This window comes from Homarus americanus, unplaced genomic scaffold (assembly GCF_018991925.1).
Source record: "Homarus americanus isolate GMGI-L3 unplaced genomic scaffold, GMGI_Hamer_2.0 scaffold31037, whole genome shotgun sequence".
Taxonomy (NCBI): Eukaryota; Metazoa; Arthropoda; class Malacostraca; order Decapoda; family Nephropidae; genus Homarus; species Homarus americanus.
In genome coordinates, this window is record NW_024722227.1 from 19,744,356 (window position 1) to 19,759,712 (window position 15,357).

Sequence of the window (15,357 nt, forward strand, 5' to 3'; positions counted from 1 at the left end):
AGGAACAAGATCACCAACATTAACATTGGTGGTGAAGAAGCGAGTGCTGACCGTGTTGAGGCTAGGGATTTTCCTCCGTTCTTAAATGAGATTATGGAGGAAGGACAGTACACCGACGACCAGGTGTTCAACATGGATGAATCCGGTCTGTTTTGGAAAAAGCTACCTTCCAAGACTTTCGTTGTCAAGTCTGCCAGCAAGTGTCGGGGCCGGAAGTTGCAGAAGGAGCGCATCACCATCCTGTTTACCACCAATGCCTCCGGTACCCGTAAGCTCAAGTTATCGGTGATCCACACAGCACGCAAGCCGCACACCTACAAAAACATGGACATAACCAAGCTAAATGTCCACTGGCTGACCACACGTAATGCGTGGATGTTTTCTACTCTGTCCCTCTCCTGGTTTGATGACTGTTTCGTTCCTGACGTGAAGAAATTCTGTGATCAACAGAATGTTCCATTCAAGAATTTGTTGCTGCTTGACAACGCACCTGGACACTCGCCCCTACTGTTGGATCGTCACCCCAAAGTAAAAGTGGTCTTCCTTCCTCCCAACACTATGTCATTAATCCAGCCCATGGACCAAGAATTAATCTGCAATGTGAAAGCTGCATTCTCTGCAAAGAAGTTTAAGCTCCTGAACGACTGTACCAACACCAAGGATGAGTTGCGTAACCTGGGTGACACCGATAGCAAGAGCGACGAGGACGAGGAACAACAGTTGGCGGATCAAGAAGTTCTCGTCAAACACTTTTGGAAGAAATTTAACGTCAAGAAAGCTGTGGACTTCTTGGTGGAAGAATGGGATCAGCTGTCTGTAGCAACGGTTCGTCACGCATGGAGGCATGTGTTGCAAGGTATCCCAGGTGGGAGGCAGAGTCAACCTGTGACTGGTGAGGTTCAGTCTGTTGCAGTGGACCTTGCAAGAAAAGCTGTGCAGAGTGTTACAGCTGCAGGCTTCTCCGAGACCACCAACGAAGACATCCTGGAGGTGATCAGGGATCCTGAGGTGACTGCCGACGAGATGTTAGAAGATGATGACGTTAGTGAAGAGGCAGGTGGGGCGTCATCCCGAAAAGAACACAAGTTAATGCATGGTAATGTTAGGCGGTGCCATCGAGTGTGCAGAGAAATTGAGGCTCCTTTCCGACGACCCTGACGATAACCGGTATGAAGACTTCACTACCCAGCTGTTGCAGGCTATGGAGCCGTACATCAAGGTGTATCACGACAACATCAACACTAGCCGTCAATAAAGCATTACCGAGTTCTTCGCCCGCAACTACCACAGCCAGCCCAAGCCAGTGATAGTGACAGAGACAGTGACTTTGAGGGATTTGTCAGGGAGGCCCTGACAAATGTGGAGGACAGTGATGGTGACTCACCTGAGGGCCAGTAGTCTGCCCTCTGCTTCGGAACCAGTCGCCATTCCTGTACGCCTAACATAACCTACATTCCTAACATAACCTAACCTAACCTTATGTAAGTGTTAAACCTTTATTTTTCCTAACATAACCAAACCTTAGGTAAGTGTTAAACCTGGATTTTTTAAAACATAACCTAACCTGATGTAAGTGTCAAACCTTGATTTTTCTTTTACCTGGTACAGTATATTATTCTCTTATTGATATTTCTCTTCTATATTATGTGTGTGTGCACACCATCATAAAGTTAAGATGTTATTTTTACTACAACGTAAGTATTGTGTTGGAAAAAGTAGAGTTTGGGGGTCGGCCCTGTCTCTATTTCAATTAATCCCATATGTTCTGTTATTCCAATTACGCATTTCTCGTTTTACGCGCTACTTCGCGGGTTCAATTGACCGCGCATAAATCAGGGTATTACTGTACTGTGCCAAGGAGAACCTTGACATAAAAATTCTTCTGATTGTTGACAATGCTCCAACTCATTCTCCCAATCTCGCAGACTTGCATGACAGTGGAAAAGTTGTATTCCTGCCTCCCAACACAACAGCACTGATGCAGCCTATGGACCAAGGCGTCATCGCCGCATTCAAGGCGTATTATTTACGCCGTACCATGGCCCAGCTGCTCAAGGCTACAGAGAAAACAAACCCACGATCCGAGAATATTGGTGGGGCTTCAACATTCTTCATGCAATTGACAGTATTGGCAAGGCATGGGAAGAGGTTTCAGAAAGTTGCCGGAATGGTGTGTGACGTAAATTGTGGCCCGAGTGCGTCAACAGTTTTACGGGATTCACGGACTAAGTCCCAGCTGTGAATAGAGATATCCTTAGCTTGGCTAGACAGGCAGGCTTTGTTGAGCTGGAATCAGAGGATATTGAAGAGCTCCTGGCATCTCATACAGAAAAGCTCACCAACGAAGATCTGCAACTGTTAACAGAACACTGTCCCGTTGAAGATGACGAAGAAGAATCTCACGAACGCTAACTACCAAGAGGATGGCAGAATCATTCAACATGTTCCGGCAAGCAATGCAAATCCTTTTAGATAACGACCCAAACAGAGAACGTAGCTCAAAGGTTCAAAGCAGCATTGATGACAGACTCGGTTGTTACACTGAGATCTATAATGAGAAGAAGAAGAGTAGCACCAAGCAGTCAACACTGGATTTATTTGTTCGTCGTAGGACGGCAGAAACAGCCTTTTCACAACAGCTGGCAACCGAGGAGCACAAAGCAACCGAGGAGGAGCAAACCAACGGAGGAGGAGCAAACAACAACGGAGGAGGAGCAAACCAACGGAGGAGCAAACAGCAGCGGAGGAACCTCAGTCAGAACAGGAGGAGGAGGAGGCAGCCGCAGAGTCTCAGTGACTCATCACCCTCCTCCCACGCTCCCGCCATCCGCCTCCTCCGCTTCACTGCCCACCACACACTCTACCACCTCCGCCCATCGGTGAATACCAATACAAACTTAGCAGTAGTATATATATGCACTATTTTCTATGGAAATGGCAATGATTTTCTGTATATATAATGAATTTCATGGCGCAAAAGGAGGCTCAGGAACGTAACTCGCGTATTTTATCTATTTCTTATGGGGAAAATTGATCTGCTTAACGCTGTTTCGTATAACATTGCTTTTTAGGAACGTAACCCCGACGTAAAGTGAGAACTCCCTGTAGTGAAATAATGATATCTCCATTAGCCGGAACAACTAGATCAAAACACTTCTGGGAATGAGAGATTTCCGGGTAACGAGACGACTCTCTCAAAGCCGGAAAAAATCCCTTATCCCCAGAATTTTCTGGGTAATGGAAAAATTATCTCGGAAGTTCCAGAAATTGCCCTTTACATCATCTCTTCAACCTGTAAAAAATATCCCTCATCTCCAGATTTTGCCGAAATTTTCCGGGTACCGGGAAAATTTTCTCTGAATTTTCCGGAAAATGTGCCCCTCGTTAAATCGTTCCCAAAGCTGGAATTTTCCAGAAAATTCCGGCTTTGAAACCATTTTCTGAGAAAATTTCAATTCCGGTGAACGGAGAGTTCCGGGTTTGAGGGATTCCACCTTACAGAGATATTACTGTACTGTATTTTTGCTTTGTTTTAGTGACTGTGAAGTGAGACATATAGGTTAATAGTACAGCTACTCCTCGACTTACGACCACCCGGACATACGACCGCCCCAGTCGTACCAAAAGTTTTTCAAATTACGTATTTTCAAGTCCCGACGTTAGTGATTGCACTGTGTACTGACAAAATTTTTGTTTGTAGTTCCCTTTAAAATGGCTGGCATGCTTAAAAGTGAGAGTTTTGTGGTCCTGAGAAGAAAAAGAGACACCCATTTTAGATTTTCTATGAACTGTATTATCTTTGCATTTTCGACTTATGACCTGGATTTGGGTCCCTAACCCCGTCGTAAGTCGAGGAGCAGCTGTACCTGATAAGTGCTTTTGCTTTGTTTTTGTGACTGTGAAGTAAGATGTGTGTACTGTACGTAACCTCTACTGCTGAAAATGGCTAGCAAGTGTGTTGCGGAGGCTCCTGCATCAGGGAAGGCCAAGGCACCCAGGAAAACTGTCTCTTTAGGGGTGAAGCTTGACATAGTGAAGTGGCAGGAAATGGGTGAAGGAGCGTGCTCTATTGCTAGAGCGTTTGGCCTTGTCCAGTTAACAGTGTCTACCATCATCAAAAAAGCACTGGATGTGAAAGCTGGGGCACAGAACGTCACCCCATTTTCCGCTTTGAGATTAGGATGGAAGCATGAACCTATCATGGATAGGATGGAGAGGCTACTCCAAAAACGGATTCAGGACCAGACTCGATGCCACTTGCCTCTCTCCACAGTGATCATCATGGCGAAGGCCAGCAACATTTGGGTGATGCTGAAGGCAGAGAGCAGTGAGAGCAGTGCAAGTGATGTCCCTTTCAAGGCAAGTCCTGGGTTGTTTCAGTGGCTCAAAAGGCACGCCAATCTGCACAACCTTCGTCTGACTGGTGAGGCAGCATGTGCTGAGGTCATGAGTGCTAACGCCTTCCTGGCACTCTTGAAGGCTCAAGTGGAGGAAGGAGGATACACCGCCAAGCAGGTCCTGAACTTCGACGAGACGGGCCTCTTTTGGAAAAAGAAGCCATCAAGGACTTTCCTAGCCTAAGGAGAAAACTGCAGCAGGCTTCAAGGCGACCAAGGACCATCTAACGTTGCTGCTTGGAGGCAATGCTGAGGAGAACCTTAAGTTGACTCCGAAGCTGGTGTACCATTCTGAGAACCCTTGAGCTCTTAAGGGGTTTATTAAGGAGCACCTCCCAGTCATCTGCCGCTCCAACAAGAAGGCCTGGGTAACAATGATGTTGTACCAGAGTTACATGGTTGGCTACCTCTCCAAGCACCTCAAGGAGTATGCCGAGAAGCAGAACATTACAAACAAGTCTCTCCTGATCCTCAACAATGAGCCTTCGTACCCACCTCACTCATCCCGCAGATGGATTAGGGAGTCATCGCCACTGTCAAGGCCTACTACTTGAGGAGGTTGATGAAGCAGCTGTTAGAGGCGACAGATGGAGAGGTAAAGCCAACCCTCATTGAATTCTGGCGTAACTACAACATCAAGCACGCCATACACAACACTGACAAGTCATGGAAGGAGGTCACATAAACCTGCATGAATGCAGTGTGGAAGAAAGTGTGGTCTGAGTGCGTGCACGACTATAGCGGTTTCCAGATGTTATAGCCATACACTGCTGCATTGCCAGCATCTCCCAGGAAGCAAGTTTTCAGGAGTTCAACAAAGGGAATGTGGCTGAGGTCTTGGAGAGCCATTCTGAGGAGCTCAGCACAAAGGACCTGCTGCTCCTAGAACAGCAACAGAGAGTGGAGGAGTCAACAGGTGAGGAAGACAACCATGCATCCATGACGCTGACTGTGAAGATGCTGAGCACTACACTTGACCATGTGGACTCAGCAATGGAGGTCCTTGCTGAAAATGATCCCAACCTCAACAGGAGTTCATCCGTGAGGGCACTGGTGGTGAAGGGCATTCTCTGCTACAAGGAGCTGTACCTTAAAAGGAAGAAGAAAGTGCACCAGACAACAATCACCTCCTTTTTCAAACTCCTGCTACAGTCAGAGCCACAACCCTTAACTTCTGACACCTCTCCAAGCACACCCAGGAGCTTCACTCTCTTTAAAGCCAGGCCAAAGCCTACACCTGCAGTCCCCAAAGTAGAAGCCCCTTTTAGGACTCTGACTCTGTCTCCAGCCTCTCTGGACTCCCCAGAGGTTGTGTGGGAGTCAGAGTGATGTCTCTACTCCACCTACAAGAGTCCCCTTAGTCTTGAAACGGAAGTGTGATGATGACCAGGCTCGTTCTTCATGATGTGATGAGTGTTGTTTAATTGTTTTCTATTGATTTTATAATTGAAGGAATTTTTTTGTTGGTGATACATGTGTGTTTGGGGACAGGCTGGGAAAGTATTCCGTCGAACCCCATATTACAATCATCTCGATCAACGATATTTCACTTAGAGATGAGTTTTCAGGAACCTAACCCCATCGTTTCTTGAGGTTTACCCGTACTAGACAAATATACAAGCATCAACTCAACAAACTCAGTCTTAGGTACTATACAACTATACAAGCATCAACTCAACAAACACAGTCTTAGGTACTATACAACAATACAAGCATCATCTCAACAAACTCAGTCTTAGGTACTATACAACAATACAAGCATCATCTCAACAAACACAGTCTTAGGTACTATACAACTATACAAGCATCATCTCAACAAACACAGTCTTAGGTACTATACAACTATACAAGCATCAACTCAACAAACACAGTCTTAGGTACTATACAACAATACAAGCATCATCTCAACAAACACAGTCTTAGGTACTATACAACTATACAAGCATCAACTCAACAAACACAGTCTTAGGTACTATACAACAATACAAGCATCAACTCAACAAACACAGTCTTAGGTACTATACAACAATACAAGCATCATCTCAACAAACACAGTCTTAGGTACTATACAACTATACAAGCATCATCTCAACAAACACAGTCTTAGGTACTATACAACTATACAAGCATCAACTCAACAAACACAGTCTTAGGTACTATACAACAATACAAGCATCATCTCAACAAACACAGTCTTAGGTACTATACAACTATACAAGCATCAACTCAACAAACACAGTCTTAGGTACTATACAACAATACAAGCATCATCTCAACAAACACAGTCTTAGGTACTATACAACAATACAAGCATCATCTCAACAAACACAGTCTTAGGTACTATACAACTATACAAGCATCAACTCAACAAACACAGTCTTAGGTACTATACAACTATACAAGCATCATCTCAACAAACTCAGTCTTAGGTACTATACAACTATACAAGCATCAACTCAACAAACACAGTCTTAGGTACTATACAACAATACAAGCATCATCTCAACAAACACAGTCTTAGGTACTATACAACTATACAAGCATCAACTCAACAAACACAGTCTTAGGTACTATACAACAATACAAGCATCATCTCAACAAACACAGTCTTAGGTACTATACAACTATACAAGCATCATCTCAACAAACACAGTCTTAGGTACTATACAACAATACAAGCATCATCTCAACAAACACAGTCTTAGGTACTATACAACTATACAAGCATCATCTCAACAAACACAGTCTTAGGTACTATACAACTATACAAGCATCAACTCAACAAACACAGTCTTAGGTACTATACAACAATACAAGCATCAACTCAACAAACTCAGTCTTAGGTACTATACAACTATACAAGCATCAACTCAACAAACACAGTCTTAGGTACTATACAACTATACAAGCATCATCTCAACAAACACAGTCTTAGGTACTATACAACTATACAAGCATCATCTCAACAAACACAGTCTTAGGTACTATACAACAATACAAGCATCATCTCAACAAACACAGTCTTAGGTACTATACAACTATACAAGCATCATCTCAACAAACACAGTCTTAGGTACTATACAACTATACAAGCATCAACTCAACAAACACAGTCTTAGGTACTATACAACAATACAAGCATCATCTCAACAAACACAGTCTTAGGTACTATACAACAATACAAGCATCAACTCAACAAACACAGTCTTAGGTACTATACAACTATACAAGCATCATCTCAACAAACACAGTCTTAGGTACTATACAACAATACAAGCATCAACTCAACAAACACAGTCTTAGGTACTATACAACTATACAAGCATCATCTCAACAAACACAGTCTTAGGTACTATACAACTATACAAGCATCATCTCAACAAACACAGTCTTAGGTACTATACAACAATACAAGTACTATACAACTATACAAGCATCATCTCAACAAACACAGTCTTAGGTACTATACAACTATACAAGCATCAACTCAACAAACACAGTCTTAGGTACTATACAACAATACAAGCATCATCTCAACAAACACAGTCTTAGGTACTATACAACTATACAAGCATCAACTCAACAAACACAGTCTTAGGTACTATACAATTATACAAGCATCATCTCAACAAACACAGTCTTAGGTACTATACAATTATACAAGCATCAACTCAACAAACAAACCTGTAAAACCACTTGATGTTCCCTTGGCAACGATTTGTTCGAAGGAATTGAAGACTACACCTTCCTTGTACCCTGTGACATGGGTGGGTTTGAGCTGGTCACAAAAATATGTAATATGGGTCACGTTTGGGCATTTACTGAGGATGGTCTTAAACTTTGGCAGCAGCTCATGAGAAGTTATAACATGAGTAACCTGAAAAAAAAGAAGGTTAATTATGTAAACAACAGTAGAGTAATTACGTAAACAACAGAAAGTTAATTATGTAAACAACAGAAGACTAATATTGTAAACAACAGTAGGTTAATTATGAAAACAAGAGTAGGTGAATTATGAAAACAACAGTAGGTTAATTATATAAACAACAGTAGGTTAATTATGTAAACAACAGTAGGTTAATAATGTAAACAACAGTAGGTTAATTATGTAAACAACAGTAGGTTAATTATGTAAACAACAGTAGGTTAATAATGTAAACAACAGTAGGTTAATTATGTAAACACCAGTAGATTAATTACCCGGTATGTAAACAACAATGAAGTAAACAACAGTAGGTTAATTATGTAAACAACTGTAGGTAAATAATGTAAACAATAGTAGTTAATTATGCAAAAACAACAGTAGATTAATTATCCAGTATGTAAACAACAATAGGTTAATTAAGGAAACAACAGTAGGATAATTACCATCATCACAGCAGTTGGGTAATCAACATCTCAATAATTTTCAATATAAAACAAAATTGGCGTGAACTTTAAACAAATTTTCAGTCATTCAGCGTCTGTATGCTATATGCACAACAGAATACAGTGGTCCTTCGGTTTACAAACGATTCGATTAACGAAATTTCAGTTAATGAATTAGCTCCCACAAGGATCTTCAATTCGGTTAACAAACAAAATTTTGATTAACGAAATCCTTACGACAAACACGTTTTGTTGTGAGCATCAGCTGATGGGCTAGTCTGCCAATACAGTAATCGGTTTTATGTTTATATTCGTTTCCAGTGGAGTAAATACAGTATTACCCCGCCTAACGCGGTTTCACTTAACGCGTTTTATCATATACGCGGTGCCTCGCCAGAGCTGAACTTTCACTTAACACGGATTTTTTCCACATATACGCGGTGAGTGTCCGGCTCGAGACGCTATTTTTAGATTTGCCCCACCCTGCCTGACTGCCTGTTTTAGCTCATAAAATTCATACAAATTACCCGGCCAGAATATAATTTACATTGCTGGAATTCTTATAATTTGGTGATCATTTTGAATATAAACATCATATTTTTGCATTAGACATACAAATTTTAGATAAAAAATTTTCTCAAATTAACTATGTTATCTTTTGTGCAAAATATATGACATTTATATTCAAAATATTCCTGGTCTTACAAGGAATCCAGCAATGTCAATTATATTATCCTAACTTTAGTTTGAGGTATTATTTATTAAAATTTAGTGGTTATCCCACACATCTCCTTGGGACGGTTGGTGGGGGGTGGGTGGGAGGGAGGGACCGACCGACCATCTGTTACCCTGTGAAGAATTATTTTTTTTATTAACTGAAGATATTTGTTTTAGCTCATAAAATTCATACAAATTATACGGTCTGAATATAATTTACATTACTGGAATTCTTATAATTTGATGATCATTTTGAATATAAACATCATATTTTTGCATTAGACATACAAATTTTAGATAAAAATATTTCTCAAATTAACTATGTTATCTTTTGTGCAAAATATATGACATTTATATTCAAAATATTCCTGGTCTTACAAGGAATCCAGCAATGTCAATTATATTATCCTAACTTTAATCTGAGGTATTATTTAATACTAAATGTTAAAAACCCTGGAAGGGAGGATTGGTGGGGGGTGGGGGGGAGGGTTGGGACTGACCGCGCGGTTGGAAGAGGGGGGGAGGCAAGGTGGGGTACTTTGATTGACAGATAGTGTTGTGAAGATTAATTTTTTTTTTTATTAACTGAAGATATTTGTTTTAGCTCATAAAATTCATACAAATTACCCGGTCAGAATATAATTTACATTGCTGGAATTCTTATAATTTGGTGATCATTTTGAATATAAACATCATATATTTTTCATTAAACATACAAATTTTAGATAACAAATTTTTCTCTAGGTAACTATGTTATCTTTTGTGCAAAATATATGACATTTATATTCAAAATATTCCTGGTCTTACAAGGAATCCAGCAATGTCAATTGTATTATCCTAACTTTAGTTTGAGGTATTATTTATTAAAATTTAGTGGTTTTCCCCCAAAAATTTCTCTGAGAGGGAAGAGCCAGCGAGTGTAGTGTGAGAGAGGGAGGGAGTTGAGTCCATTATTTGAATGGACATTAACTTGGCGACTGTATTTCTCTATTTCTCTTAAGTATTAATTGTGTGCATGTACCATCATAAAATTAAGATGTTATTTTTACTACAACATAGGTATGTGCCTTAAAAAAGTGGAGTTTGGGGGTCAGGCCGGTTTCTATTGGAATTAATCCCATATGTTCTGTTGTTCACTTAACGCGGATTTCACTTAACGCGGGACCCTCTGGGTTCAATTGACCGCGTTAAGTGGGGTACAACTGTATCAATAAAGTTGTGCTCTTTAATATTTTTGCATTTTTTATATTAAAAATATTAGTCATTTTAAAATTTAGTTAACATATTGATAATATATGCAGTACAGTGGTCCCTCGGTTAACGAGCACAATTTGTTCCAGAAGGTTGCTCGTTAACCGAAAAATTCGTTAACCGAAACCATGATTTCAATGGGTTTTCGGGCAATTCGTTCCAGCTCACCGAAAATTGCCTAAAGTCAACAAAAAAGGTATAAAGTACACTTACTTTGAGGTGTGTATGTAGAAGGCTCCTGGATGACGATGCTGACGTGAATTTGAAGTGGGAGGTGGAGAAGGGAGAAGAGAAGGAAGTGGAGGTGGAGGAGAAGCATTTTACTGCTTCTTGGAAGGTGAGTCACCTTCCATGAAAATGTCAGGAACCTCTGGACTGACAGATTCTCCACCAGGAACATCCTCTCTCCTTCTTGAAGTGGAAGGCTGAGGGCTAGCATCTTGTTCCTGCTGCCTTTTACTGAAGAAACTGTCAATTTTTGTCTGTGGGGCATCTCTTCTCCTCATTATTAACTGATGTTTGAAGAAGGAGACCACTGTGTCCTCAACATGACACAAAGCTAGTTCAGACTTTTCCACATCTGGGTGCCTTGAAGCCAGTTTCCTGAACTTCTCCCAGTGGTGAACAACATCTTTCAACTCTGAAGTTGACATATGGTCATCAATTTCCGTTTCCATCTCACCACTGTCAGCCTCTAACATCTCATCCAGTTGCTGCAAGTCATCAGGAGTAAGTTCCTGCTCATGAGACATCACAAGCTCTTCCACATCCTCCTCCTCCACTTCAAGGCCCAATGACTGACCAATGGACACAATCTCCTGGTGCAACTCTGTTTCATCCTGAAATCCCTCAAAATCATGGACTACTGATGCCCACAGTGCTTTCCATGAAGAGTTGGGGGTTCTAGTGGAGACTTCTTGCCATGAGGACACAATCAATTTTACAGCCTCCAGGATGTTAAACTGTGTCTTCCAGAACTGTGCCAGTGTTAGTTCAGGATCAGTGGAAGTTGCCTGATGACACCTCCTGAACATTTTCTTCATGTACAGCTTCTTAAAGTTGTTGATCACATTCTGGTCCATTGGATGTATGATTGATGTAGTGTTGGGAGGCAAAAACAACACTTTGACAAAGTCAAATTGAGACTCCAGAGTTCTGGCAAGTTGAGGGTCATGAACAGGGGCATTACCCATGAGGAGAAGAGCCTTTAAAGGGAGTTTATTGGTGGTTAGGTAGTTCTTCACAGAAGGGCAAAATACCTCAACAGCCCATTCATTAAAGAGCTGTCTTGTTACCCATGCCTTACAGTTGGATTTCTAATAAACTCCAAGCCGTCCTCTTACCATTTTTTGTTGCTTGAACACCCTGGGGTTCTCAGAGTGGTAGACAAGCATAGGCTTCAGTCGGAAATCCCCTGAAGCATTGGCACCAAGCAATAGAGTAAGACAGTCTTTCATGGGTTTATGCCCAGGTAAAGAGGCTTCATCTCTGGTGATGAATGTTCTTTTGGGTATCTTTTTTCAGAACAGCCCAGTTTCGTCTACATTGAACACTTGCTGTGGAAGATAATTTTCTGTATCCATCAGTTTTTTAAATTCCACTAAAAACTTTGCTGCCCCTTCCTTATCAGCACTGGCAGCCTCACCATGCCTAACAACACTATATATGTCACTTCTTTTCTTAAATTTTTCGAACCGCCCTTGCTGGCCCTAAAATCTTCAAATTCTGTGCCTGAAGAACCAGGTTGATCTTCCTTTAAATGTTCGTATATTTCCATGGCTCTTTCACAAATAAATTCAGTAGAAATTGAATCACCTTTGATCTGTTTTTCCCTAAGGCAGATGAGAAGTAACCTCTCTGTTTCTGCTATTAGGGATCTACCTTTGAACACTGGTAGATTTGTCTCTCACTTTCACTTCCTTAAATTTGTCTTTCTGTGCAAGAATTGTCGACACAATTGTTGTCGACATGCCATATTCTTTGCTTAGCACATTTGTTGTAATGCCTTCTTCATGTTCTCTAATTAATTCCTGTTTCATCTGAATTGAAATCACTTTTCTAGATTTCTTGGGACCCATGCTGGATTCAAAAACAATTTCAACATGTGATATTTTCAGTTTAATTGCTGTAAATAAAGAATATTTTCTTTAAATTAACACTGCACTGTGCTATATATCATCAATATGTAAAATAAATTTCAAAATGACCAATAATTTGACTGAAAACACAGAAAAAAGCATTTATGTTGAAGAGAGTCTCAAGCAAGATGTTACCTCCACTGAAAAGACACAAAGACTGACGTCTGTTTGGTGTGTTGACAGGCTGTTTGGCGCGCATAAAACTAGTTTCCTGTACTTCAATTATGTTCAATAATTGTTAAAATTACTAAAAAATTTAATATAAAACTTTTAAAATTATTGAATAGTACAACCTTCTTGATATTTACTAAAACGGTAAGGAATTTAAGCCCGAGAACCGATTACTGTATTGGCGAACTAATACGACAGCTGGTGTGCAAGCAAAGACATGTTGAGGGCCGCCCGTAAGGAATTCGTTAATCGAGGGAATGCTCGTTAACCGAAGTTAAGAATCTTATGGAAGGTAATTCGTTAACCGAAATCTCATTAACCAAGGCGCTCGTTAACCGAGCGATCACTGTACAGGGAACTAGTTTTTTGTGCACCCATCAGCCGCTTGACTCACCTGTCAAAGCGTCAGTTTAACTTTGTTTACAGTGGAGGAAAAATCGTGTTTGTCGATCTCTTGAATACAGAGTATTTTTACATTAAAATTATTGGTCATTCTGAAATTTAGTTAACATATTGATAATACAGTATATAGCGCAATGCAGTGTTGATTTAAATAAAATAATCTTGAATTACACCTAGTGAACTTAAAATTTTATTGGTGAAATTACTGCATCAAGCATGGGTCCAAAGAAAGGCGATTTCTCCTCCATCCCTACTTCCTTCTCTTCTCCCTTCTCCTGCTTCACCCCCTACTTCTAATTCCCATCATCATCATCAACCAGCAACCTTCTACATACACACCTCAAAGTAAGTGTACTTTACTGCATTTTTTTATACTTTGTATGTACTTTTCTGTGAGCTGGAACCAATTACCCAATATCCAATTGAAATAATGGATTTGGTTAACGAACTTTTCGGTTAACGAACAACTCTGTGGAACGAATTGTTTTCGTTAACCGAGGGACCACTGTATATGTATTAAATCTATGTAACCTAGCAAACTTCTGCCTACATAACCAAGAATTCAATGACAATCTCACTTTAGGGTAACAGCATAAACAGTCTGGATTATAACAACATACTTCTGTACTTTTGAAAATGTAATTTCCAAATACCCTGAACTATATGTGATATTCACCCTTTTATTTAACATGTTGAACTATTCCTGCTAGTTATTTACCATTATCAGAAGATGATTCATGCTGTGAGATGGCATAGGAGCACTCATCTCTGGTTATTCACAATCAAGCTTATACTGTAGTTATTTGGTGAGCACAATCCATGCATCAGGCATTACAGTACTGTATTGTACATCACATTTTGGAAAAGAACTCTTCAATTACACTGCAGAAAAGCTTACCTCAGTTTCATTAATACCATGGACAACTGCTTCATCCCCAAGTGTGGCATACAGTGTACACAATGGAATGCTTTGTCTAAAGCATCCAATTGCAGATATTAACCATTCTTTTCTGGTCTCTGCAAATATCACAATATTTTGTTTGGGTCTATGGCCAACAGCCCGGAGGCCACAGCCAAACTTGTGAGCCAGGTTATCCACTTCAGTGTATGTGAGCCAGGAATATTCTCCAAGTTCATACTGTAACAAGAATTATTACTTTGATTAGCTATACTGTACCTTAAAGATCACATACATGTGATGTCAATCCTTTAATGTAAACACAGAAATCATTATAATGACATCACTCATGACTTCCAGTTAATATTGTGAAGAAATAAATATGTGCAGTACTTCAAAATTACTGTACTGTACTAGTGAACAGGGAGCGACAGGCTAATGTGCAGTCTACAATCACCTCAGAAATATAGATAAAGTAAGATTAATGATACAAAATTGAACTAGAAACCGAGAACTTGATTAAAATCTTGAAGGAATAAGTGGCCATGACTGGTCATAAAATACATTAATAACTAAATTACAGAAAGAGTAATCACAATACTGTTAACCTTTTTGAAAACTTTGCCATTCTTCTGAAGTTCTTCTGATTCTTGCAATATCTGTCTTGTTCCAAGTGCTTTTTTGTTGCCGTGTTTTTTACAAGCATAGGAGAGAGCTTCCTCTATTGTGGTAATATTAGCATTGCGGATCTCCACTTGGAACTCGTGTGGTGGGTCACAGTTTTTATAGCACAGTCCTTCCTTTACAGGATGTTGTTCTGCCTAGTGAAGATAAAATCATAGAAACACATAAATACATCTTTAACAAATACTGTAATGTACTCCAAAAGTAATGATTATCATTTATTGAATATCCTAACCTCTCTAATATGTAGATTATAAATATTATACTGTAAGAATATTACAATTTGAAAAAAAAAAGTACTGTAGTACTGTACAGGAATACAGTACAGAAC

The 15,357-nt window shown here is 40.1% G+C and overlaps 1 protein-coding gene across 2 annotated transcripts in view; it reads right to left on the reverse strand.

The window, feature by feature from the left end:
* Positions 1 to 15,357, reverse strand: part of LOC121862407 (long-chain-fatty-acid--CoA ligase 4-like) — a 251,770-nt gene that overhangs the window by 129,077 nt on the left and 107,336 nt on the right. For both annotated transcript variants that reach the window (XM_042360674.1, XM_042360673.1), the window contains exons 3-5: positions 14,951 to 15,163; positions 14,343 to 14,582; positions 8,082 to 8,274 (exon numbers count right to left, since the gene is read on the reverse strand). In XM_042360674.1, coding sequence (XP_042216608.1) covers positions 8,082 to 8,274; positions 14,343 to 14,582; positions 14,951 to 15,163 — 646 coding nt within the window. The remainder of the gene's footprint in view (positions 1 to 8,081; positions 8,275 to 14,342; positions 14,583 to 14,950; positions 15,164 to 15,357) is intronic.